This window comes from Aquarana catesbeiana, linkage group LG12 (assembly GCF_042186555.1).
Source record: "Aquarana catesbeiana isolate 2022-GZ linkage group LG12, ASM4218655v1, whole genome shotgun sequence".
Taxonomy (NCBI): Eukaryota; Metazoa; Chordata; class Amphibia; order Anura; family Ranidae; genus Aquarana; species Aquarana catesbeiana.
In genome coordinates this window covers 72,146,653-72,174,000 of record NC_133335.1, presented here as the reverse complement: position 1 = coordinate 72,174,000, position 27,348 = coordinate 72,146,653, and the positions used below count along the sequence as shown (strand labels likewise).

Here is a 27,348-nt window from a genome sequence, read left to right as displayed (position 1 = left end):
CAGTAATTGGGGCGGATGTGAGCACTGGAGGTGCAGTAATTGAGGCGGATGTGAGCACTGGAAGTGCAGGAATTGGGGCGGATCTGAGCAGTGGAGGTGCAGCAATTGGGATGGATATGAGCACTGGAGGTGCAGGAATTGGGGCTGATATGATTACTGGAGCTGCAGGAATTGGGGCTGATCTGAGCACTGGAGGTGCAGGAATTGGGGCTCATCTGAGCACTGGAGGTGCAGTAATTGGGGCTGATCTGAGCACTAGGGGTGCAGTAATTGGGGCTGATCTGAGTACTGGAGGTGCAGGAATTGGGGCTGATCTGAGCACTGGAGGTGCAGGAATTTGGTTTGATCTGAGCACTGGAGGTACAGGAATTGGGGCGGATCTGATCACTGGAGGTGCAGGAATTGGGGCTGATCTGATCACTGGAGGTGCAGGAATTGGGGCTGATCTGATCACTGAAGGTGCAGGAATTTGGACAGATCTGAACACCGGAGGTGCAGTAATTGGGGCTGATCTGATCACTAGAGGTGCAGTAATTGGGGCGGATCTGAGCACTGGAGGTGCAGGAATTGGGGCTGATCTGATCACTAGAGGTGCAGTAATTGGGGCCTGTTGGAGCACTGGAGGTGCAGGAATTGGGGCTCATCTGAGCACTGGAGGTGCAGTAAATGGGGTGGATCTTAGCACTGGAGGTGCAGTAATTGGGGCTGATCTGATCACTAAAGGTGCAGTAATTGGGGCCTGTCTGAGCACTGGAGCTGCAGGAATTGGGGCTGATCTGAGCACTGGGGGTGCAGTAATTGGGGCGGATCTGAGTAGTGGAAATGCAATAATTAGGGGGGATCTGAGCACTAGAGGTGCAGTAATTGGGGCTGATCTGATCACTGGAGGTGCAGTAATTGGGGAGGATCTGAGCACTGGAGGTGCAGGAATTGGAGCTGATCTGATCACTAGAGGTGCAGTAATTGGGGCCTGTCAGAGCACTGGAGGTGCAGGAATTGGGGCTCATCTGAGCAGTGGAGGTGCAGTAATTGGGGTGGATCTGAGCACTGGAGGTGCAGAAATTGGGGCTGATCTGATCACTGGAGGTGCAGAAATTGGGGCTGATCTGATCACTGGAGGTGCAGGAATTGGGGCTGATCTGAGCACTGGAGGCGCAGGAATTGGAACGGATCTGAGTACCGGAGGTGCAGGAATTGGGGCTGATCTGATCACTGCAGGTGCAGGAATTGGGGCGGATCTGAACACTGGAGGTGCAGTAATTGGGGCGAATGTGAGCACTGGAAATGCAGTCATTGGGGCTGATCTGAGCACTGGAAGTACAGTAATTGGGGCTGATCTGAGCACTGGAGGAGCAGCAATTGGGGCTGATCTGAGCACTGGAGGTGCAGGAATTGGGGCTGATCTGAGCACTGGAGCTGCAGGAATTGGGGCCGATCTGAGCACTTGATGTGTAGGAATTTGGGCTGATCTGAGCACTGGAGGTACAGGAATTTGGGCTGATCTGATAACTGGAGGTGCAGAAATTGGGGCAGATCTGAGCACAGGAGGTGCAGGAATTGGGGCTGATCTGAGCACTGGAGGTGCAGAGGAATTGGGGCGGATCTGAGCACTGGAGGTGCAGTAATTGGGGCGGATGTGAGCACTGGAAGTGCAGGAATTGGGGCTGATCTGAGCACTGGAGGTGCAGAGGAATTGGGGCGGATCTGAGCACTGGAGGTGCAGGAATGGGGGCGGATCTGAGCATAGGAGGTGCAGAAATCGGGGCTGATCTGAGCACTGGAGGTGCAGGAATTGGGGCTGATCTGATCACTGAAGGTGCAGGAATTGGGACAGATCTGAGCACCAGAGGTGCAGTAATTGGGGCTGTTCTGATCACTAAAGGTGCAGTAATTGGGGCCTGTCTGAGCACTGGACCTGCAGGAATTGGGGCTGATCTGAGCACTGGGGGTGCAGTAATTGGGGCGGATCTGAGCAGTGGAAATACAATAATTAGGGTGGATCTGAGCACTAGAGGTGCAGTAATTGGGGCTGATCTGATCACTGGAGGTGCAGTAATTGGGGAGGATCTGAGCACTGGAGGTGCAGGAATTGGGGCTGATCTGATCACTAGAGGTGCAGTAATTGGGGCCTGGAGGAGCACTGGAGGTGCAGGAATTGGGGCTCATCTGAGCACTGGAGGTGCAGTAATTGGGGTGGATCTGAGCACTGGAGGTGCAGCAATTAGGGCTGATCTGAGGACTGGAGGTGCAGGAATTGGGGCTGATCTGAACACTGGAGGTGCAGAAATTGGGGCTGATCTGATCACTGGAGGTGCAGAAATTGGGGCTGATCTGATCACTGGAGGTGCAGGAATTTGGGCTGATCTGAGCACTGGAGGTGCAGGAATTGGGACGGATCTGAGCACCAGAGGTGCAGGAATCGGGGCTGATCTGATCACTGCAGGTGCAGGAATTGGGGCTGATCTGATCACTGGAGGTGCAGAAATTGGGGCGGATCTGAACACTGGAGGTGCAGTAATTGGGGCGAATGTGAGCACTGGAAGTACAGTAATTGGGGCTGATCTGAGCACTGGAGGCGCAGCAATTGGGGCTGATCTGAGCACTGGAGGTGCAGGAATTGGGGCTGATCTGAGCACTGGAGGTGCAGGAATGGGGGCAGATCTGAGCATAGGAGGTGCAGGAATTGGGGCTGATCTGAGCACTTGATGTGTAGGAATTTGGGCGGATGTGAGCACTGGAAGTGCAGGAATTGGGGCTGATCTGAGCACTGGAGTTGCAGAGGAATTGGGGCGGATCTGAGCACTGGAGGTGCAGGAATGGGGCGGATCTGAGCATAGGAGGTGCAGGAATTGGGGCTGATCTGAGCACTGGAGCTGCAGGAATTGGGGCTGATCTGAGCACTGGAGTTGCAGAGGAATTGGGGCGGATCTGAGCACTGGAGGTGCAGGAATGGGGCGGATCTGAGCATAGGAGGTGCAGGAATTGGGGCTGATCTGAGCACTGGAGCTGCAGGAATTGGGGCTGATCTGAGCACTTGATGTGTAGGAATTTGGTTTGATCTGAGCACTGGAGGTACAGGAATTGGGGCTGATCTGATAACTGGAGCTGCAGGAATTGAGGCTGATCTGAGCACTGGAGGTGCAGAGGAATTGGGGCGGATCTGAGCACTGGAGGTGCAGAGGAATTGGGGCGGATCTGAGCACTGGAGGTGCAGTAATTGGGGCGGATGTGAGCACTGGAAGTGCAGGAATTGGGGCTGATCTGAGCACTGGAGGTGCAGAGGAATTGGGGCGGATCTGAGCACTGGAGGTGCAGGAATGGGGGCGGATCTGAGCATAGCAGGTGCAGGAATTGGGGCGTATCTGAGCACTCGAGGTGCAAGAATTGGGGCGGATCTGAGCACTGGAGGTGCAGAAATTGGGGTGGATCTGAGCACTGGAGGTGCAGGAATTGGGATGGATATGAGCACTGGAGGTGCAGCCATTGAGGCGGATCAGAACACTGGAGGTGCAGTAATTGGGGCGAATGTGAGCACTGGAAGTACAGTCGTTGGGGCTGATCTGAGCACTGAAGGTGCAGGAATTGGGGCTGATCTGAAAACTGGAGGTGCAGGAATTGGGGCTGATCTGAACACTGAAGGTGCAGGAATTGGGGCTGATCTGAGGACTGGAGGTGCACGAATTGGGGCTGATCTGAACACTGGAGGTGCAGAAATTGGGACTGATCTGATCACTGGAGGTGCAGAAATTGGGGCTGATCTGATCACTGGAAGTGCAGGAATTGGGGCTGATCTGAGCACTGGAGGTGCAGGAATTGAGGCTGATCTGAGCACTGGAGCTGCAGGAATTGGGGCTGATCTGAGCACTTGATGTGTAGGAATTTGGGCGGTTGTGAGCACTGGAAGTGCAGGAATTGGGGCTGATCTGAGCACTGGAGGTGCAGAGGAATTGGGGCGGATCTGAGCACTGGAGGTGCAAGAATGGGGGCGGATCTGAGCATAGGAGGTGCAGGAATTGGGGCTGATCTGAGCACTGGAGGTGCAAAAATTGGGGCAGATCTGAGCACAGGAGGTGCAGGAATTGGGGCTGATCTGAGCACTGGAGGTGCAGAGGAATTGGGGCGGATCTGAGCACTGGAGGTGCAGTAATTGGGGCGGATGTGAGCACTGAAAGTGCAGGAATTGGGGCTGATCTGAGCACTGGAGGTGCAGAGGAATTGGGGCGGATCTGAGCACTGGAGGTGCAGGAATGGGGGCGGATCTGAGCATAGGAGGTGCAGGAATTAGGGCTGATCTGAGCACTGGAGGTGCAGGAATTGGGGCGGATCTGATCACTGAAGGTGCAGGAATTGGGACAGATCTGAGCACCAGAGGTGCAGTAATTGGAGCTGTTCTGATCACTAAAGGTGCAGTAATTGGGGCCTGTCTGAGCACTGGAGCTGCAGGAATTGGGGCTGATCTGAGCACTGGGGGTGCAGTAATTGGGGCGGATCTGAGCAGTGGAAATGTAATAATTAGGGTGGATCTGAGCACTAGAGGTGCAGTAATTGGGGTGGATCTGATCACTGGAAGTGCAAGAATTGGGGCTGATCTGAGCACTGGAGGTGCAGGAATTGGGGCTGATCTGAGCACTGGAGCTGCAGGAATTGGGGCTGATCTGAGCACTTGATGTGTAGGAATTTGGGCGGATGTGAGCACTGGAAGTGCAGGAATTGGGGCTGATCTGAGCACTGGAGGTGCAGAGGAATTGGGGCGGATCTGAGCACTGGAGGTGCAAGAATGGGGGCGGATCTGAGCATAGGAGGTGCAGGAATTGGGGCTGATCTGAGCACTGGAGGTGCAGAAATTGGGGCAGATTTGAGCACAGGAGGTGCAGGAATTGGGGCTGATCTGAGCACTGGAGGTGCAGAGGAATTGGGGCGGATCTGAGCACTGGAGGTGCAGTAATTGGGGCGGATGTGAGCACTGAAAGTGCAGGAATTGGGGCTGATCTGAGCACTGGAGGTGCAGAGGAATTGGGGCGGATCTGAGCACTGGAGGTGCAGGAATGGGGGCGGATCTGAGCATAGGAGGTGCAGGAATTAGGGCTGATCTGAGCACTGGAGGTGCAGGAATTGGGGCTGATCTGATCACTGAAGGTGCAGGAATTGGGACAGATCTGAGCACCAGAGGTGCAGTAATTGGAGCTGTTCTGATCACTAAAGGTGCAGTAATTGGGGCCTGTCTGAGCACTGGAGCTGCAGGAATTGGGGCTGATCTGAGAACGGGGGGTGCAGTAATTGGGGTGGATCTGAACAGTGGAAATGCAATAATTAGGGTGGATCTGAGCACTAGAGGTGCAGTAATTGGGGCTGATCTGATCACTGGAGGTGCAGTAATTGGGGCCTGTCGGAGCACTGGAAGTGCAAGAATTGGGGCTGATCTAAGCACTGGAGGTGCAGGAATTGGGGCTGATCTGAGCACTGGAGCTGCAGGAATTGGGGCTGATCTGAGCACTTGATGTGTAGGAATTTGGGCGGATGTGAGCACTGAAAGAGCAGGAATTGGGGCTGATCTGAGCACTGGAGGTGCAGAGGAATTGGGGCGGATCTGAGCACTGGAGGTGCAAGAATGGGGGCGGATCTGAGCATAGGAGGTGCAGGAATTGGGGCTGATCTGAGCACTGGAGGTGCAGAAATTGGGGCAGATCTGAGCACAGGAGGTGCAGGAATTGGGGCTGATCTGAGCACTGGAGGTGCAGAGGAATTGAGGCGGATCTGAGCACTGGAGGTGCAGTAATTGGGGCGGATCTGAGCACTGGAGGTGCAGTAATTGTGGCGGATGTGAGCACTGAAAGTGCAGGAATTGGGGCTGATCTGAGCACTGGAGGTGCAGAGGAATTGGGGCGGATCTGAGCACTGGAGGTGCAGGAATGGGGGCGGATCTGAGCATAGGAGGTGCAGGAATTAGGGCTGATCTGAGCACTGGAGGTGCAGGAATTGGGGCTGATCTGATCACTGAAGGTGGAGGAATTGGGACAGATCTGAGCACCAGAGGTGCAGTAATTGGAGCTGTTCTGATCACTAAAGGTGCAGTAATTGGGGCCTGTCTGAGCACTGGAGCTGCAGGAATTGGGGCTGATCTGAGAACGGGGGGTGCAGTAATTGGGGTGGATCTGAGCAGTGGAAATGCAATAATTAGGGTGGATCTGAGCACTAGAGGTGCAGTAATTGGGGCTGATCTGATCACTGGAGGTGCAGTAATTGGGGCCTGTCGGAGCACTGGAAGTGCAAGAATGGGGGCTGATCTAAGCACTGGAGGTGCAGGAATTGGGGCTGATCTGAGCACTGGAGCTGCAGGAATTGGGGCTGATCTGAGCACTTGATGTGTAGGAATTTGGGCGGATGTGAGCACTGAAAGTGCAGGAATTGGGGCTGATCTGAGCACTGGAGGTGCAGAGGAATTGGGGCGGATCTGAGCACTGGAGGTGCAAGAATGGGGGCGGATCTGAGCATAGGAGGTGCAGGAATTGGGGCAGATCTGAGCACAGGAGGTGCAGGAATTGGGGCTGATCTGATCACTGGAGGTGCAGAGGAATTGGGGCGGATCTGAGCACTGGAGGTGCAGTAATTGGGGCGGATGTGAGCACTGAAAGTGCAGGAATTGGGGCTGATCTGAGCACTGGAAGTGCAGAGGAATTGGGGCGGATCTGAGCACTGGAGGTGCAGGAATGGGGGCGGATCTGAGCATAGGAGGTGCAGGAATTAGGGCTGATCTGAGCACTGGAGGTGCAGGAATTGGGGCTGATCTGATCACTGAAGGTGCAGGAATTGGGACAGATCTGAGCACCAGAGGTGCAGTAATTGGAGCTGTTCTGATCACTAAAGGTGCAGTAATTGGGGCCTGTCTGAGCACCAGAGGTGCAGTAATTGGAGCTGTTCTGATCACTAAAGGTGCAGTAATTGGGGCCTGTCTGAGCACTGGAGCTGCAGGAATTGGGGCTGATCTGAGAACGGGGGGTGCAGTAATTGGGGTGGATCTGAGCAGTGGAAATGCAATAATTAGGGTGGATCTGAGCACTAGAGGTGCAGTAATTGGGGCTGATCTGATCACTGGAGGTGCAGTAATTGGGGCCTGTCGGAGCACTGGAAGTGCAAGAATTGGGGCTGATCTAAGCACTGGAGGTGCAGGAATTGGGGCTGGTCTGAGCACTGAAGCTGCAGGAATTGGGGCTGATCTGAGCACTTGATGTGTAGGAATTTGGGCGGATGTGAGCACTGGAAGTGCAGGAATTGGGGCTGATCTGAGCACTGGAGGTGCAGAGGAATTGGGGCGGATCTGAGCACTGGAGGTGCAAGAATGGGGGCGGATCTGAGCATAGGAGGTGCAGAAATTGGGGCAGATCTGAGCACAGGAGGTGCAGGAATTGGGGCTGATCTGAGCACTGGAGGTGCAGAAATTGGGGCAGATCTGAGCACAGGAGGTGCAGGAATTGGGGCTGATCTGAGCACTGGAGGTGCAGAGGAATTGGGGCGGATCTGAGCACTGGAGGTGCAGTAATTGGGGCGGATGTGAGCACTGAAAGTGCAGGAATTGGGGCTGATCTGAGCACTGGAGGTGCAGAGGAATTGGGGCGGATCTGAGCACTGGAGGTGCAGGAATGGGGGCGGATCTGAGCATAGGAGGTGCAGGAATTAGGGCTGATCTGAGCACTGGAGGTGCAGGAATTGGGGCTGATCTGATCACTGAAGGTGCAGGAATTGGGACAGATCTGAGCACCAGAGGTGCAGTAATTGGAGCTGTTCTGATCACTAAAGGTGCAGTAATTGGGGCCTGTCTGAGCACTGGAGCTGCAGGAATTGGGGCTGATCTGAGCACTGGGGGTGCAGTAATTGGGGCGGATCTGAGCAGTGGAAATGCAATAATTAGGGTGGATCTGAGCACTAGAGGTGCAGTAATTGTGGCTGATCTGATCACTGGAGGTGCAGTAATTGGGGCCTGTCGGAGCACTGGAGGGGCAGGAATTGGGGCACATCTGAGCACTGGAGGTGCAGTAATTGGGGTGGATCTGAGCACTGGAGGTGCAGCAATTAGGGCTGATCTGAGGACTGGAGGTGCAGGAATTGGGGCTGATCTGATCACTGGAGGTGCAGAAATTGGGGCGGATCTGATCACTGGAGGTGCAGGAATTGGGGCTGATCTGAGCACTGGAGGTGCAGGAATTGGGACGGATCTGAGCACCGGAGGTGCAGGAATCTGGGCTGATCTGATCACTGCAGGTGCAGGAATTGGGGCTGATCTGATCACTGGAGGTGCAGGAATTGGGGCGGATCTGAACACTGGAGATGCAGTAATTGGGGCGAATGTGAGCACTGGAAGTACAGTAATTGGGGCTGATCTGATCACTGGAGGTGCAGGAATTGGGGCGGATCTGAGCACTGGAGCTGCAGGAATTGGGGCTGATCTGAGCACTTGATGTGTAGGAATTTGGGCGGATGTGAGCACTGGAAGTGCAGGAATTGGGGCTGATCTGAGCACAGGAGGTGCAGAGGAATTGGGGCGGATCTGAGCACTGGAGGTGCAGGAATGGGGGCGGATCTGAGCACTGAAGGTGCAGGAATTGGGACAGATCTGAGCACCAGAGGTGCAGTAATTGGGGCTGATCTGAGCACTGGAGGTGCAGGAATTGGGGCTGATCTGAGCACTGGAGCTGCAGGAATTGGGGCTGATCTGAGCACTTGATGTGTAGGAATTTGGGCGGATGTGAGTACTGGAAGTGCAGGAATTGGGGCTGATCTGAGCACTGGAGGTGCAGAGGAATTGGGGCGGATCTGAGCACTGGAGGTGCAAGAATGGGGGCGGATCTGAGCATAGGAGGTGCAGGAATTGGGGCTGATCTGAGCACTGGAGGTGCAGAAATTGGGGTAGATCTGAGCACAGGAGGTGCAGGAATTGGGGCTGATCTGAGCACTGGAGGTGCAGAGGAATTGGGGCGGATCTGAGCACTGGAGGTGCAGTAATTGGGGTGGATGTGAGCACTGAAAGTGCAGGAATTGGGGCTGATCTGAGCACTGGAGGTGCAGAGGAATTGGGGCAGATCCGAGCACTGGAGGTGCAGGAATGGGGGGGATCTGATCACTGAAGGTGCAGGAATTGGGACAGATCTGAGCACCAGAGGTGCAGTAATTGGAGCTGTCCTGATCACTAAAGGTGCAGTAATTGGGGCCTGTCTGAGCACTGGAGCTGCAGGAATTGGGGCTGATCTGAGCACTGGGGGTGCAGTAATTGGGGCGGATCTGAGCAGTGGAAATGCAATAATTAGGGTGGATCTGAGCACTAGAGGTGCAGTAATTGGGGCTGATCTGATCACTGGAGGTGCAGTAATTGGGGCCTGTCGAAACACTGGAGGTGCAGGAATTGGGGCTCATCTGAGCACTGGAGGTGCAGTAATTGGGGTGGATCTGAGCACTGGAGGTGCAGCAATTAGGGCTGATCTGAGGACTGGAGGTGCAGGAATTGGGGCTGATCTGATCACTGGAGGTGCAGAAATTGGGGCGGATCTGATCACTGGAGGTGCAGGAATTGGGGCTGATCTGAGCACTGGAGGTGCAGGATCGGGGCTGATCTGATCACTGCAGGTGCAGGAATTGGGGCTGATCTGATCACTGGAGGTGCAGGAATTGGGGCGGATCTGAACACTGGAGGTGCAGTAATTGGGGCGAATGTGAGCACTGGAAGCACAGTAATTGGGGCTGATCTGAGCACTAGAGGTGCAGCAATTGGGGCGGATCTGAGCACTGGAGATGCAGGAATTGGGGCTGATCTGAGCACTGGAGCTGCAGGAATTGGGGCTGATCTGAGCACTTGATGTGTAGGAATTTGGGCGGATGTGAGCACTGGAAGTGCAGGAATTGGGGCTGATCTGAGCACAGGAGGTGCAGAGGAATTGGGGCGGATCTGAGCACTGGAGGTGCAGGAATTGGGACAGATCTGAGCACCAGAGGTGCAGTAATTGGGGCTGATCTGATCACTAAAGGTGCAGTAATTGGGGCCTGTCTGAGCACTGGAGCTGCAGGAATTGGGGCTGATCTGAACACTGGGGGTGCAGTAATTGGGGCGGATCTGAGCAGTAGAAATGTAATAATTAGGGTGGATCTGAGCACTAGAGATGCAGTAATTGGGGCTGATCTGATCACTGGAGGTGCAGTATTCGGGGCGGATCTGAGCACTGGAGGTGCAGGAATTGGGGCTGATCTGATCACTAGAGGTGCAGTAATTGGGGCCTGTCGGAGCACTGGAGGTGCTGGAATTGGGGCTCATCTGAGCACTGGAGGTGCAGTAATTGTTGTGGATCTGAGCACTGGAGGTGCAGCAATTAGGGCTGATCTGAGGACTGGAGGTGCAGAAATTGGGGCTGATCTGAACACTGGAGGTGCAGAAATTGGGGCTGATCTGATCACTGGAGGTACAGAAATTGGGGCTGATCTGATCACTGGAGGTGCAGAAATTGGGGCTGATCTGAGCACTGGAGGTGCAGGAATTGGGGCTGATCTGATCACTAGAGGTGCAGTAATTGGGGCCTGTCGGAGCACTGGAGGTGCAGGATTTGGGGCTGATCTGAGCACTGGAGCTGCAGGAATTGGGGCTGATCTGAGCACTTGATGTGTAGGAATTTGGGCGGATGTGACCACTGGAAGTGCAGGAATTGGGGCTGATCTGAGCACTGGAGGTGCAGAGGAATTGGGGCGGATCTGAGCACTGGAGGTGCAGGAATGGGGGCGGATCTGAGCATAGGAGGTGCAGGAATTGGGGCTGATCTGAGCACTGGAGGTGCAGAAATTGGGGCAGATCTGAGCACAGTAGGTGCAGGAATTGGGGCTGATCTGAGCACTGGAGGTGCAGAGGAATTGGGGCGGATGTGAGCACTGGAGGTGCAGTAATTGGGGCGGATGTGAGCACTGGAAGTGCAGGAATTGGGGCTGATCTGAGCACTGGAGGTGCAGGAATGGGGGCGGATCTGAGCATAGGAGGTGCAGGAATTGGGGCTGATCTGAGCACTGGAGGTGCAGGAATTGGGGCTGATCTGATCACTGAAGGTGCAGGAATTGGGACAGATCTGAGCACTGGAGGTGCAGTAATTGGGGCTGATCTGATCACTAAAGGTGCAGTAATTGGGGCCTGTCTGAGCACTGGAGCTGCAGGAATTGGGGCTGATCTGAGCACTGGGGGTGCAGTAATTGGGGCGGATCTGAGCAGTGGAAATGCAATAATTAGGGTGGATCTGAGCACTAGAGGTGCAGTAATTGGGGCTGATCTGATCACTGGAGGTGCAGTATTCGGGGCGGATCTGAGCACTGGAGGTGCAGGAATTGGGGCCTGTCGGAGCACTGGAGTTGCAGGAATTGGGGCTCATCTGAGCACTGGAGGTGCAGTAATTGGGATGGATCTGAGCACTGGAGGTGCAGCAATTAGGGCTGATCTGAGGACTGGAGGTGCAGGAATTGGGGCTGATCTGATCACTAGAGGTGCAGTAATTGGGGCCTGTCGGAGCACTGGAGTTGCAGGAATTGGGGCTCATCTGAGCACTGGAGGTGCAGTAATTGGGATGGATCTGAGCACTGGAGGTGCAGCAATTAGGGCTGATCTGAGGACTGGAGGTGCAGGAATTGGGGCTGATCTGAACACTGGAGGTGCAGAAATTGGGGCTGATCTGATCACTGGAGGTGCAGAAATTGGGGCTGATCTGATCACTGGAGGTGCAGAAATTGGGGCTGATCTGAAGACTGGAGGTGCAGGAATTGGGGCTGATCTGATCACTGGAGGTGCAGAAATTGGGGCTGATCTGAGCACTGGAGGTGCAGGAATTGGGACGGATCTGAACACCGGAGGTGCAGGAATCGGGGCTGATCTGATCACTGGAGGTGCAGGAATTGGGGCGGATCTGAACACTGGAGGTGCAGTAATTGGGGCTGATCTGAGCACTGGAGGTGCAGCAATTGGGGCTGATCTGAGCACTGGAGCTGCAGGAATTGGGGCTGATCTGAGCACTTGATGTGTAGGAATTTGGGCTGATCTGAGCACTGGAGGTACAGGAATTGGGGCTGATCTGATAACTGGAGCTGCAGGAATTGGGGCTGATCTGAGCACAGGAGGTGTAGAAATTGGGGCAGATCTGAGAACTGGAAGTGCAGGAATTGGGGCTGGTCTGAGCACTGGAGGTGCAGAGGAATTGGGCGGATCTGAGCACTGGAGGTGCAGGAATGGGGGCGGATCTGAGCATAGGAGGTGCAGGAATTGGGGCGTATCTGAGCATTCGAGGTGCAAGAATTGGGGCAGATCTGAGCACTGGAGGTGCAGAAATTGGGGTGGATCTGAGCACTGGAGGTGCAGGAATTGGGACGGATATGAGCACTGGAGGTGCAGCCATTGAGGCAGATCAGAACACTGGAGGTGCAGGAATTGGGGCTGATCTGAGCACTGGAGGTGCAGGAATTGGGTCTGATCTGAGGACTGGAGGTGCAGGAATTGGGTCTGATCTGAACACTGGAGGTGCAGAAATTGGGGCTGATCTGATCACTGGAGGTGCAGGAATTGGGGCTGATCTGATCACTAGAGGTGCAGTAATTGGAGCCTGTCTGAGCACTGGAGGTGCAGGAATTGGGGCTGATCTGAGTTCTGGAGGTGCAGGAATTGGGGCTGATCTGAACACTGGAGGTGCAGAAATTGGGGCTGATCTGATAACTGGAGGTGCAGGAATTGGGGCTGATCTGAGTTCTGGAGGTGCAGGAATTGGGGCGGATCTGAGCACTAGAGGTGCAGTAATTGGAGCCTGTCTGAGCACTGGAGGTGCAGAAATTGGGGCTGATCTGAGTTCTGGAGGTGCAGGAATTGGGGCTGATCTGAACACTGGAGGTGCAGAAATTGGGGCTGATCTGATCACTGGAGGTGCAGGAATTGGGGCGGATCTGAGACATGAGTAGTTTACAGCATTTACCTTATAAAAAATCCTTTTCGTGACTGAGAGTGTAAAGTTGTCATTTTTTTGTTTTAAAATCGTCATGCTCAATTTCTGTGAAAACATTTTTCAGCACGCTGTGCTCAGAAAGTTACCTACCCCTGTGTTAGTCTGTTGTGCCCAAATGTGTTACATAGTTACATAGTAGGTGAGGTTGTGAAAAGACACAAATCCATCAAGTCCAACCTATGTGTGTGATTATATGTCAGTATTACATTGTATATCCCTGTATGTTGTGGTCATTCAGGTGCTTATCTAATAGTTTCTTGAAGCTATCGATGCTCCCTGCTGAAACCACCACCTGTGGAAGGGAATTCCACATCCTTGCTGCTCTTACAGTAAAGAACCCTCTACGTAGTTTAAGGTTAAACCTCTTTTCTTCAAATTTTAATGAGTGGCCACGTGTCTTGTTGAACTCCCTTCCACGAAAAAGTTGTATCCCTATTGTGGGGACACCAGTACGGTATTTATAAATTGAAATCATATCCCCTCTCAAGCGTCTCTTCTCCAGAGAGAATAAGTTCAATGCTCGCAACCTTTCCTCATAACTAATATCCTCCAGACCCTTTATTAGCTTTGTTGCCCTTCTTTGTACTCACTCCATTTCCAGTACATCCTTCCTGAGGACTGGTGCCCAGAACTGGACAGCATACTACAGGTGCGGCCGGACCAGAGTCTTGTAGAGCGGGAGAATTATCGTTTTATCTCTGGAGTTGATCCCCTTTTTAATGCATGCCAATATTCTGTTTGCTTTGTTAGCAGCAGCTTGGCATTGCATGCCATTGCTGAGCCTATCATGTACTAGGACCCCCAGGTCCTTTTCCATCCTAGATTCCCCCAGAGATTCTCCCCCCAGTGTATAGATTGCATTCATATTTTTGCCACCCAAATGCATTATTTTACATTTTTCTATATTAATCCTCATTTGCCATGTAGTTGCCCACCCCATTAATTTGTTCAGATCTTTTTGCAAGGTTTTCACATCCTGCAGAGAAGTTATTGCCCTGCTTAGCTTAGTATCATCCGCAAATACAGAGATTGAGCTCTTTATCCCATCCTCCAAATCGTTTATGAACAAAATAAATAGGATTGGTCCCAGCACAGAACCCTGTGGGACCCCACTTATCACCCCTGACCATTCTGAGTTCTCCATATTTATCACCACCCTCTGAACTTACCCTTGTAGCCAGTTTTCAATCCATGTACTCACCCTATGGTCCATGCCAATGGACCATATTTTGTAAAGTAAACGTTTATGGGGAACTGTGTCAAATGCTTTTGCAAAATCCAGATACACCACGTCTACGTGCCTTCTTTTATCTAGATGGCAACTTATCTCCTCATAGAAGGTTAAAAGATTAGTTTGGCAAGAACGATTCTTCATGAATCCATGCTGATTACTGCTAATGATACCATTCTCGTTACTAAAATCTTTTATATAGTCTCTTATCATCCCCTCCAAGAGCTTGCATACTATTGATGTTAGGCTAACTGGTCTGTAATTCCCAGGGATGTATTTTGGGCCCTTTCTAAATATTGGTGCTACATTGGCGCTTTTCTCCAATCAGCTGGTACCATTCTAGCCAGTAGACTGTCAGTAAAAATTAGGAACAATGGTCTGGCAATTACTTGACTGAGTTCCCTAAGTACCCTCGGGTGCAAGCCATCTGGTCCCGGTGATTTATTAATGTTAAGTTTCCCAGATCTAATTTTAATTCTGTCCTCTGTTAACCATGGAGGTGCTTCCTGTGATGTATGAGGACAAACACTGCAGTTTTGGTTACTGAAGCCCCCCAATTACCTCGTGAAGACTGAGGAGAAGAATAAATTCAATATCTTTGCCATCTCCCTATCCTTTGTAACCAGATGTCCTTCCTCATTCTTTATGGGGCCAATATGGTCTGTCCTCCCTTTTTTACTGTTTATATACTTAAAGAATTCCTTGGGATTTTTTTTGCTCTCCTCCGCTATGTGTCTTTCATGTTCTATCTTAGCTGCCCTAATTGCACCCTTACATTTCTTGTTGCATTCTTTATAAAGTTTGAATGCTGAAGATGATCCCCCAACCTTGTATTTTTCGAAGGCCTTTTCCTTTGCTTTGTGTTTTAGTGGTTTAAAGTCAAACTGTGGGCAGACACAAATTAATGCAGCTCTAAAAGGTGTTTTATTTTATAAATACAGGCAGTGTAATTACCTGAATTTGGCTTCATATAAGACTCTGATAGTCCCTGTACAGCAGAGCTCAGACTGGAGAAGGGAGAAGCAGAACAATGAGCTATTCAATTGTGCTATAGTGCAAAGGGCATGCTGATAGGAGGAGAGGGCAGAGTGATAAAGATACAAGTCATGCTGTCTGCTGCTTCTCTTTTCACTGTCCAGTCACAGGATGGACAGGAGACCTGTATGAGTAACTTAACTCTTGCAGCAGAGAAAAATCAGCTCTCCATCCCTGCCAAACATAGTGGTGTGGCAGAGCTGTGTAAATCGGAGAACTGGATTGACATAAATACAATACCTTGGGTATGTAAAACAGCTTCTTTATAAGCATGTCATCGGTGCATGTAGCGGTTTGCCTGGAGCTCAGCTTTAATTACCAAAGTTATTCCTGGTAACCTACTGCGGAATGCATTAGGTGAAACACTGGGTTGTTTTAGTAGTGCTAAAATATCCTTTGCCTTTTACTTTAGAGGGAATGTTTCCAACAAGATAATCGCACTCTTTTCAAAGTAAGTAGTGGCTAGGGTGAAAGCACCATAAAAGCTTTGCTGATCTTTATTTTATAAGCTTAATTCAGAGCTGAATTGTTTAGTGTGCATCTCTAATAGGTAGTGGTTCCCTGCTCACATTTAAAGTGGAAGTGTCATCAAGTCACTTCATAGATATTGAAATTCCTCCTGGGCAGCGAACACCCATGTAAAAAACACTAAAAAACAGCAACAGTGGGTACCACTCAATTCAAAGCAATTATCCATTTAATTAGGAGATGAAATAATGGCCATCTACACCCACTTTATTAGGTACACCTTGCTAGTACTGGGTTGGACCCCCTTTTGCCTTCAGAATTGCCTTCATTCTTCCTGAGATTCTTCTTGAGATGATGCAAATGTCCTGTTCCACCACATCCCAAAGGTGCTCTATCGAATGAGATCTGATGACTGTGGAGGCCATTAGAGTACAGTGATCTCATTGTCATGTTCAAGAAACCCGTGGTGAGATGATTTGGGCTTTGTGACATGGTGCATTATTCTGCTGGAAGAAGCCATCAGAAGATAGGTACACTGTAGTCATAAAGGGATGAACATGGTCAGCAACAATACTCAGGTAGACTGTGGTGTTTAAACAATGCTCAATTGGTACTAAGGGGCCCAAAGTGTGCCAAGAAAATATCCCCCACACCATTACACCACCACCACCAGCCTGAACCATTGATACAAGGCAGGATGGATCCATACTTTCATGTTGTTTAGGCCAAATTCTGACCCTACCATCTGAATGTCGTAGCTGAAATGGAGACTCATCAGACCAGGTAAAGTTTTTTCCAATCTTCTATTGTCATATTTTGGTCAGCCTGTGCGAATTGCACCCTCAGTTTCCTATTCCTAGCTGACAGGAGTGGCACCTGATGTGGTCATCTGCTTCTGTAGCCCATTTGCTTCAAGGTGTGTTGAGCGTTCAGAGATGGTATTCTGCATACCTTGGTTGTAATGAGTGCTTATTTGAGTCACTGTTGCCTTTCTATCCTCTTGAACCAGTCTGCCCATTCTCCTTTGACCTCTGACATTAACAAGGCATTTTCCTCCACACAACTGCCGCTCATTGGATATTTTCTCTTTTTTAGACCATTCTCTGTAAACCCTAGAAATGGTCGTGCGTGAAAATTCCAGTAAATCAGCAGTTTTTTAAGGGAACTCTTAAGGCATCAGCATACCAAGACATTTTGGACAATTTCATGCTCCCAACTTTGTGGGAACAGTTTGGGGATGACCCCTTCCTGGGGCAAAGTCCATTAGTGGGTTTGGGGTGGAGGAACTTGACTGGCCTGCACAGAGCCCTGACCTCAACCCGACAGAACACCTTTTGGGATGAATTAGACCGGAGACTGTGAGCCAGGCCTTCTTGTCCACATCAGTGCCTGACCTCACAAATGCACTTCTGGAAGAATGGTCAAACATTCCCATTGACACACTCCTAAACCTTGTGGACAGCCTTCCCAGAAGAGTTGAAGCTGTTATAGCGGCAAAGGGTGGGCCAACTCAATATTAAACCCTACGGACTAAGACTGGAATGCCATTATAGTTCATGTGCATGTAAAGGCAGGCAGCACAATACTTTTGACAATATAATGTATATGAATGGTTATCATTGGAAAACATGGGAAACGACTTGTCATGCGACTTTGATGTCCAAAGTTGCATAACAAGTCATACAAGTGTGAATGGAGCCTTATCAACTTTTGGTGAATGTGTTCAACTTTTCTTATACATCCCCAGGACCTTTATCATCTAGGCATGCCATATATCTTAGTGGGGATAAATAACTTCATAGATTTCCCCTTTTTCTACATTGAGACAGTTTTGACGTATTTTGAGCTTCTAGAATACTAAAATTGGTCTCACTAACCATTGGGAAATAAATATAAACCTCTGTCATGCATCCTGGGACCTGCAGCACCAAGGGACTCCATATCCCATGAAAAGGATGTCAACTTTTATGCCTTTTTCCATCCCCACAGCCTGGTACATTTCTGCATTACCTCTAATTTCACTAACTTTATTGGAATGTGAAGAACAATATCATGTACCCTAGGAACACACTATACCCATAGTTGCCATACATCATGTCATTTTACCTTCTTCCCTTTCTCACACCATAGCATCTTTCTACTTAACCCCCAAAATTTCTAAACTAGCCCCATTACCTTCAACCATTTCAGACAAGCAATGGCAACTGTTCCCTTGTACCTCATGAATCTGTATCATCTGTGGATGCCATATATCATAGACAGTACTATCTGACCACCTTAAACACACCTTGAAGATCCTGAGGCCACATGGAAAAAGGTGTTATGGTCAGATGAGACTAAAATTGAATTATCTGGCCTCAACACCAAACAATATGTCTGGTGGATCCAATACAGCTCACCATCCAAATAACACCATTCCTATAGTAAAGCATTGAGGCGGTAATATCCTGTTATGGGGGTATTTCTCTGCAGCAGGGACTGGAGCACTTGTCAGGATAGAAGTAAAATACTGTCACATTCTTGAGGGAAATCTGCTGCTCTCTGCCAGAAAGTTGTCAATGGGAAGAAGGTTTACCTACCAACATGACAATGACCCAAAGCACACAGCAAAAATGACCACACAGTGGTCGAAGGAGAAAAAGTTGGATTTCCCTGCATGGCTTAGTCAGAGACCAGACTTAAAACCCATTAAAAATCTGTGGAATGATTTGAAGATTGCAGTCCACAAAAGATCACCATCAAATTTAACTGGACTTGAGCAATTCTGCAAAGAAGAGTGGGCAAATATTGCAAAATCTAGATGTGCAAATTATAGACATATCTCAACAAGACTAAAGGCTGTAATTAAAGCAAAAGGTGGTTCAGCAAAATACTGACACAAGGGGGTGATCCAACTCAGTGATTCTGTTTTTTATTTATTTTTATTTTTTTCTGACATGTTGGTGTTATATCTTTCACTTGGAAGTTATAAGTTGCACTAGTAAATACAGCTGGATAAAATAAAAACTGTGTCTGTCTTCATTTCAGGCTGCAAAGCAACAAAAAGTGATTATTTTAAGGGGGGGGGGGGGGGGGGTTCTTTTCTATACCCACTGTATAATCTTATCAGGGAACCTGTATATAACCAACCTTATACACCTCAGACCTATGTTGCTAGGGACGCTATATAACACTGGGCCTGCAATTAACTCACAATACTCACAAATTTACTAATGTTAAAATTACCCTAAACATCTCCAACCACAAAGAATAATTGTCATCTTCTATGATATATGGCACCCGTGTGGGATTTGTAAGCATGGCCTGGAATTTTTCACAATACATTACATTGTTCTTTGTACTAGCCCTGTGGGCAATTACATTATATTTCACTAAAAAAGCTGAAGGCACTTAGGTTAGTGAAGATATCTTGGAGTTTGTGAGTATCAAAGGGTGTTGCTATGATATATGACCTGAATAGTTCACCACAGTTCCTGTGAATTAGTGAATTAGGGTGTCTTGATTAGCTTAGACCAGCCATTCTCAAGCAGGGTTCCTCCAAAGGTTGCTAGGGGTTCCTTGAGCTGTTGCTGATTGACCTCCCATTTGATGGTGCCTGCAAAGTTTTGGGGTCAATGTTACTTGGCAGAGCCAGCTGAATGAACCCAGATGATTTGTTTGGTTTTCTTAAAGGTGGCATTTTTTCCAGTAGTCATTAATATCAGGGGCATTTTTTTACACTGACAACCAATAAATTAGGTTTAGCAAGCGTTTTCCAAGACCTGAAAATAATTTCAAGGGTTCCTCTGTGGTAGAAATGTTGAGAAAGGCTGGCTAAAGCAGGTTATAGGTGATTTTGACATTTTTTTTGATCAGCTGGCCAGCTGATCAAAAAACACGGAGCGAATTCCCTCATCCACAAATTCGAGGTGGGTAAAGAAACCCTCCCTGCTGCGCTATTGTATTCCTCCACTGCCAGAATACACTGTAGCTGATTGGCTGCATGTGCTGATTAAGCACGTATTTTCCAATACAGGAGTTGATCACTAGGTTCACTCTTCTCGAATGGGAACAACCATAGATGGACCACCCTTAGACAGTATAGGATGAAACTACATTTGATTCACTGGAGTTCTAGCTTAATTCAAGCTTACACTTTGCCAAGTGCATGGGCGACTAAGGTCAACGCTTGTCTGCTTTCTCGCCTGTTGCTTTCATTGTTTTATTTAGGTCTGCGAAATACTTGATACTGGGTATTAAAGAATGTGATTCTCTCCTCTTCCTTCTGTAATGTAGCTGTCTCAGCACCTCTACAGTTATTCACCTACTATGGGTAGGTACCTTGTGTTTTGAAAACTCTAAAGCCTCGAACACACGATCGTACACACGATCGTATTGTTGGCCAACAAAACAATGGAATTTTGTCCGAAGGGCGTTGGGCCAAACTTGTCTTGCATACACATGGCCACACAATTGTTGGTAAACAATTACGAACATAGTGACGTACTTGACGTACTACGTGTTTTTTCAGCTCTTTAGCGCCACCCTTTGGGCTCCTTCTGCTAATTTTGTTTTAGTAGAAGTTTGGTGAGTGTTGATTTGCGCTTTTCATTTCGCACTTTTCAGTTCGTTTCTGAACGGCCGTTCGTCAACCAGACATGTTGCGGAATTGGAGGAGATAACATGTTGTTTATTATTGGCTTTGGAGTTATTGCTTTGACATTATCTTTTTTGGTTGAATAATGATTTGGTTTGGTATATTTTCTATATTATTGGATGCATAGAATGCACTTTTTGGTTAAGTTCTATTGGCAGATAGCAAGTCTAAATTTATTTGTTTTCTTTTTTTAATGCACAATAAAAAAAATTGTGGAGAATAATACTTGTCTATGTGTTATACTTCAAATGACAGTTTGGGAGTAGGCAGTTACATTTTAAAATGGGGACACCAACATAGTTGTATCTTTGATCTTAAAAACTACGGGATAATGGTGCTGTGGTAACTTGCCCAAATAAAAAAAAAAAACATAATAATATTATTCTTGATATCACTAGAAAAAAAAGCCTTTGAAAATTAGTTTGCAATAACTCCATCAGTATCACCAGCAAAGCAGCTTCATTATTATCCCATTAAAGAAGAAGAGAATGTGCGCTGCATTTTGAGATTTCATAATTTGCCACGTCACGAATGTTCATTCTCCATTACGAACACTAGTTTACAAGACCGACCGGTTCTGGCTCGTCCTTGCTTCCGAGCATGCGTGTTTGTACTTTGGACTTTTGTCCGACGGACTTGTGTACACACGCTCGGAAAATCTGACAACACACATTTGTCCACGGAAAATCTGAAAACCTGCCATCCAACATTTGTTGGCGGAAAGTCCGACAACAATTGACCGATGGAGGCATACACAAGGTTGGATTTTCCGCCAACATCCTGTCATCACACATTTCCCATTGGAAAGTCCAATCGTGTGTACGAGGCTTAACCCAGAGTTTAAGCAGGGCTTTTTCTTGAGGCTGCAAAGGGGAGAGGTGGGGTAACAAGAAAACCAGTTATTTACCCTGAACAGGAAAATTACAGTTTGCTTTAGGGCCAGTTCACACCACATGCAGTCCAGTGCAGTTTTTTTTCTGCATCAAAAACGCATGAAAAGTAGGTTATATGGTTATCAATAGCATCGTTCACACCAGTGCTTGCATTTCCAGTGCGTTCCAGTTCCAGAAAAAAAAATAGAACACGCTGCATTTTTCCTGCACTGGACTGTACTGTAACGCTGTAAAACGCATTAAAAACACACTGGAATGCACCGTAATGCACCTAAATGCACCAAAAACACACTGGAACACACATGGAACACACACGTCCTTATTTAAGGTTAAGAAAAAAGAGGATGGGGGCGGATGCACTGGACTGCATCAAAAACGCACTGAAATGGATCAAAAAATGCGTCAAAAACACGCATTCAGAAAAACATCTGGAACGCATCCAGATTGCGGTTCTATGGTGTGAACTGGCCTGACCTTGTATAAGCAATTTAGAGTAATTGTGAGATTTAGGGACAGTGGACAACTCTAATTTGACATATGGCAATCAATAAGTTAATTTGGACTGGTGAATGAATGTTTAGCACGTTACGGAAATTACAGTACATATTAAATTACAGAAACTAGCGGTGATCACTGGTGCCTGCTACAGGGTTTTTCAGCTTCCAGGGGATCTTCCAGGTATGATATATACATATTTACATTCTTTGTGCTTTCTTTTTTGAATCATTTTAATTTTCTTTTTTCTTTACTTCATTACTATCATAAGTAGGCTGACAAGCCACCTATGTGATTGTATTGAGAGGTAGTGGGAGATTATCCTCTCTTTTCTATTAGAGTCCTGGCCCCATTGAAAGTTACTTCCCCGGACGAACCTTAGTTCACCAAAAAACAAAAATGTACTTTACTGTATTGTAGCTTACCAATCCTAAAAATGCGGTGGCTGCATTTGTTTTATTTGTTAGGCTTTTTTTTTTTTTTTAATTTATGCTCACCCATTGATTGATTGGGTTCACACATATGTGGCCGAGGTTTCAGTGCGGCGGTCCAGTGTGCTTCTGTTCACCAGTTCAGGTGCAATTCAGGTGAGAATTTTTACCTGATATAACAGACCCAAAAATGCACAGGACCCTTTTTAGAACCGCACCACGGCCACCTCGCACGTGTGTGAACTGGCTTCATCGAAAGCCGGAACGATATACATGTTATGCGAACTGAATGCGGTTAAGAACGCATCCAATTCGCATATATGTGAACTGAGCCTAAGTATGTTATCTTTCAAATTCCTTTGACAGATCAAGTGATCCAGCAAAAGTGGCAGCTAGAGGGTTGAGACAAACCCTTTAACACTGACGGGGGTGCCTACAATGGTCAGCTTTTATTTATTCATGTAAAACCTTTATCTCAAAAGAAAAAACTATCTGTAACTGCTTAAAAAGTGTTAGCTGGAGTTGGATTTAATTTGTTAGTCACTTCATTAAAGTCCATCTAAATCAACCAGTCCATTTAACACTACTGTCTTCCGACAATGCTGCTGTCAAGGGGAGCCACCCTAAGTATACACTAGTAGATTTTTCAAGGAACATTTATATGAAGATTTATAGAGACTTCTCAGTACATCAATGTCAACCAAAAGTACAGTACTTCAAAGTTTTGTTTGCTTTTAACATTTAATTTTGGAATGAACTGACTTCCCCGAACAAATACAAATAGTTACATAGTTACATAGTAGGTAAGGTTGATTAAAGACAATAGTCCATCCAGTACAACCTGTGTAGGTGCACGTGTGTCAGTGTCTACAATTATTTCCCATATCCCGGTATGTTGTGTTCTCTAAGATGCACATCCAAGAGTCTCTTAAAAATATCCATACTCCCGGCTGCCACCACCAATTGTGCAAGAGAGTTCCACATCCTTATTGCCCTGACAGTAAAAAAACCCCTGCGCAGTTTAACCACTTGCCACTGATCATCAGTGCCTTGATTACAATTAAGTGCCCACTAGTGCCAGCAATGCCACTGCCAGCAATCAGTGCCAACCAGTGCCCACAATTGGCACCAATCTGTGCCCACAAGTGCCAGCAATCAGTGCCCACAAGTGCCAGCAATCAGTGACCATCAGTGATGCCAGTCAGTGCTGGCTATCAGTGCTGCCCATCAATGCCCATCACTGTTGCCCATCAATGCTCATCACTGCTGCCCATCAATGCCACCCATCAATGCCCATCAGTGCCGCCTATCCGTGCCGCCTATCTGTGCCCACCAGTGCTGCCTATATGTGCCCACCAGTGCCGCCTATCTGTGCCCAGTGCCCACCAGTGCCACCCATCAGTGCCGCCTATCTGTGCTCATCAGTGCCACATATCAGTGCCACCTATCAGTGCCCATAAGTGCAGTATATTCGTTCCTCCTCATCAGTGCCACCTAATCAGTGCCCATAAGTGCTGCCTCATCAGTGCCCATAAGTGCCACCTCATCAGTGCCCATCAGTGCAGCTTATCAGTGCCCATCAGTGCTGCCTCATCAGCTCCCATCAGTGAAGGAGAAAAATTACTTATTTACAAAATTTACTGACAGAAGCTAGGAAAAACTTTTTTTTTTCAAAATTTTTGGTCTTTTTTTTTTAGGAAAGATGAAAAATGGCCTGGGCAGGAAGGGGGTTAAGTGCCCTGTATTGAGGTGGTTAATGGCCTTGTTGAGACAGTTGTATGGCCATAAAAAAAAACCTGTAAGGCAAAGGCATAATGAGCTAGTATGCACCGCATACTAGCTCATTATGAAATACTTACCTTAGACTGAAGCTCCCACAGGGCCGCCCAGTCACCGCTGAGGGAGCTGACATGTTCCCTCAGCGTTTCTTCCAGGTTCGTGGCTCCGGCGCTGTGAGTGGCCGGAGCGGCGATGACGTCAATGTCTCCTAAACCTGTACGGTTTAGGAGGTATTCACCTTGCATGCAGCTGCTGACATCAGCGGCGCATGTGCACTGAAGGTCTGGCGTATCGTGCTGGAACTTGCTGGAATAGAGGGCTCCCACGCGCATGCGCGAGAGCCCTCCATTCCGGCAAGTTCCAGCACGATACGCCAGACCTTCGCCGGACCTTAACTGCGCATCAAGCGTCATTTCTCCAGCAAGAATAAATTTAGCTCTTGCAAGCGTTCCTCATTAATTGAGGTCCTCCAGTCCCCTTATTAGTTTTGTTGCCCTTCTTTGGACTCTCTCCAGTTCCAGCACATCCCTACTGAGAATTGGTGACCAGAACTGGACAGAATACTCCAGACATGGCCTAACCAGGGTTTTATAAAGTGGTAGGATTATAGTTTTATCTCTGGCGTATTTCCCCTTTTTATGCATGCTAATATTCTGCCAGCTTTGGTAGCTGCAGCTTGACATTGCATGCTATTGCTCAGTCTACTAGGACTCCCAGATCTTTCTCCTTCCTTGATTCCCCCAAAGGTTCTCCCCCTAGTGAGTAGTTTGCATTTATGTTATTTGCCCCCAAGTGCATTACTTTACATTTCTCCACATTAAACCTCATATTTGCCCACTCCATTATTTTGTTCAGGTCTTTTCTATATCCTGATGGGAAGTTATTGCCCTGCATAATTTTGTGTCATCTGCAAAAAACTGAGATTGAACTATTTATCCCATCCTCTATATCATTTATAAATAAATTGAATAGAATTGGTCCCAAGACAGAGCCTTGGGTACCTCACTCACCACTCCAGACCAGTCTGATAATATGTCATTTATCACCACCCTTTGGACACGCCCCTGTAACCAGTTTTTTACCTGAGAACAAACCTTGTGGTCCATGCCTGCAGACCTCAGCTTGTAAATCAAGCGTTTATGGGGGACTGTATCGAATGCTTTTGCAAGGTCCAGGTACACTAAATCCACAGGCCTTCCCCTGTCTAGATGGCAGCTCACTTCCTCGTAGAATGTTAACAGATTGGTCTGGCAAGAACAACCTTTCGTATACCCATGCTGATAACTGCTAATGATATTTTTTTCTTCAGTAAGTTTTTGGATATAGTCCCATATCACCCCCTCCAATAATTTACCTACTATTGATGTTAGGTTGACTGCCCTGTAGTTTCCATTGATCTGTCTCTGTCCTTTTTTGAATATTGGTACCACATTGGCTTTTCTCCAATCAGCTGGTACAATTCCTGTCAGTATGCTGTCCACAAAGATTAGGAACAATGGTCTGGCTATAAACTGACACTTACACTGTTTGAAATCTGATTGTTCAAGAAAAATTTTCCATCCTACTCTGAAATTTCATGTTACTGCAGTCTAAAACGTACGTCGGTTTGACCCCACTAATGATTAGGAGGTCAAATGAATGTCCTTAAAACTAAACATTTTAAAGGGAAAGTCTACTAGTGCATGGCCAGCTTAAGATGGCAAGTGTGTTATTGGTCAGACCACCAAATGAAAATAAAGGAAAATTAGCCTAAAAACTAAAGCAGCCACCACATCTAAGGATTGGTAAGTTGCAATATATTACATATTTGTTTTTGGGTTTTGATACAATTTAGTGCAAAAATTGTTGATATTGTCAAGTTAGTTGGTATTCTATCAGAGTTGGTATTCTGTTTTCTAACTTTAATTCTACCATGTTGCCCAATACTTTCAGGTGATGTCTTTGTGAAAATCCAAGAAAATTATAAACTTAATTTACATAGTATTTTACCTTAAGCGTTGCTCCAAGTGACCGAAGGCCAGTTGAATGTCGTGCCAGTTTGAGGACTCGAAAAATCCTCATAAGTCGAAACACTTGTACAACCTTACCCAAATTTCCCAACTCATAATCACTGCCAATGGTCAAGTCTACCAACAGAGTGAAGTAGAAGGGTAGAACAGACACAATATCTATCAGGTTTAATGGATGCTTAAAGAACTTCTTCAGGTTGGGAGCAAGAAGTAGCCTAGAAGACACTTCAAATGTGAACCAGGAGATACAGAAATACTCCAGATTGTGGAGGACAGGGTCATCGATGGGAACATCATCCTTGTCTACTTGTTGATATTCTGGCATGCTGTTAATACACATTGTTGATATAGATAGAATAACTACACAGATAGAAATAAAGCTGAAAATTTTGCTTGGTATTGAATAGCCGGGATTCTCCATAGTCAGCCAGAGCCTTTTCCGCAAATTGCCACACTGCAGTGTGTTGAAGTGCAGGAGGTCATGATTAAAGTCAGAAATTTCATCCACAGATGTATCCACACTGCTTACTTCACTCTCTTCATCCCAGTTCCGTCTTCTACTTTCTAACTTACGCTCGTGGTATCGATAACTACAGCAAGAGTCTAAAAAAAATTCACTTATTCCCCAGTATTCAATTTCTTGTGAGAATGAAAAGGCGCATAAGTCATCCATCATGTGCAGCTTTCCCGTCTCATAAAAATAAAGAACATATGGGAACAAGCCAGGGTTTCGGTCAAAGTAGAATTCCTTAGACACCAAGTCGTAGTCATCACAGATCTGTAGGATGGATTCTTCAGAATCGCAGAAAAGCAGTCGTCCCAGCCTGGTGTCTGGAAACTGAGACAGCATGATGGAGCTAATCCGCTTCTTCAACCCTCCAACATTTATGTTAATGGCATGATCTTTAAAGTTGCCAATCCAAAATGCTTTGCTTTTATGGACCATGGTCACCGCCAGCTATTTTACCATGTGCTCCTGAAAAACAAAACATAAAAAGGAATGAAGAAAATTTTTATATGACTACTAAGCTCAAGTCCTATAGATCTGGGTTTTCATTTAGTGCTGTCCATGGTGTTTTCTGACCTCGAGGAAGGTTCATTTTTTTAACACACCCTTCCCTCATATATCACAATTCACTTCAGTTGGCATCATAGGCAGGAATAATAATCTTCAGCACTGGTGTGGGTGGCTGCAATAACCCCCTCTTCCTTGGTGGTGAGTGGCATGCTATAAAAAATAAACTCCTTTCAGCATTGCTGGTCAGTGGCTGGCTGGAATAACTATAACCCCTCTAGTATAAGTGTTATTTACTTACCTGAACAACCGCTCCCACACTAAGCTCTCTCTCCCAGTTGAGCCAGAGCTATAG

At 47.7% G+C, this 27,348-nt stretch overlaps 1 protein-coding gene across 1 annotated transcript in view; it reads right to left on the bottom strand.

Annotated features, from left to right (window-relative positions):
• The window catches only part of LOC141113830 (delayed-rectifier potassium channel regulatory subunit KCNS1-like), a 42,516-nt gene extending 15,572 nt beyond the window's left edge, over positions 1-26,944 (bottom strand). The window contains exon 1 of the mRNA XM_073607146.1: positions 25,959-26,944. Within this exon, the coding sequence (XP_073463247.1) occupies positions 25,959-26,924 (966 nt within the window). The 5' untranslated portion in view covers positions 26,925-26,944. The remainder of the gene's footprint in view (positions 1-25,958) is intronic.
• Positions 26,945-27,348: the final 404 nt, after the last annotated feature.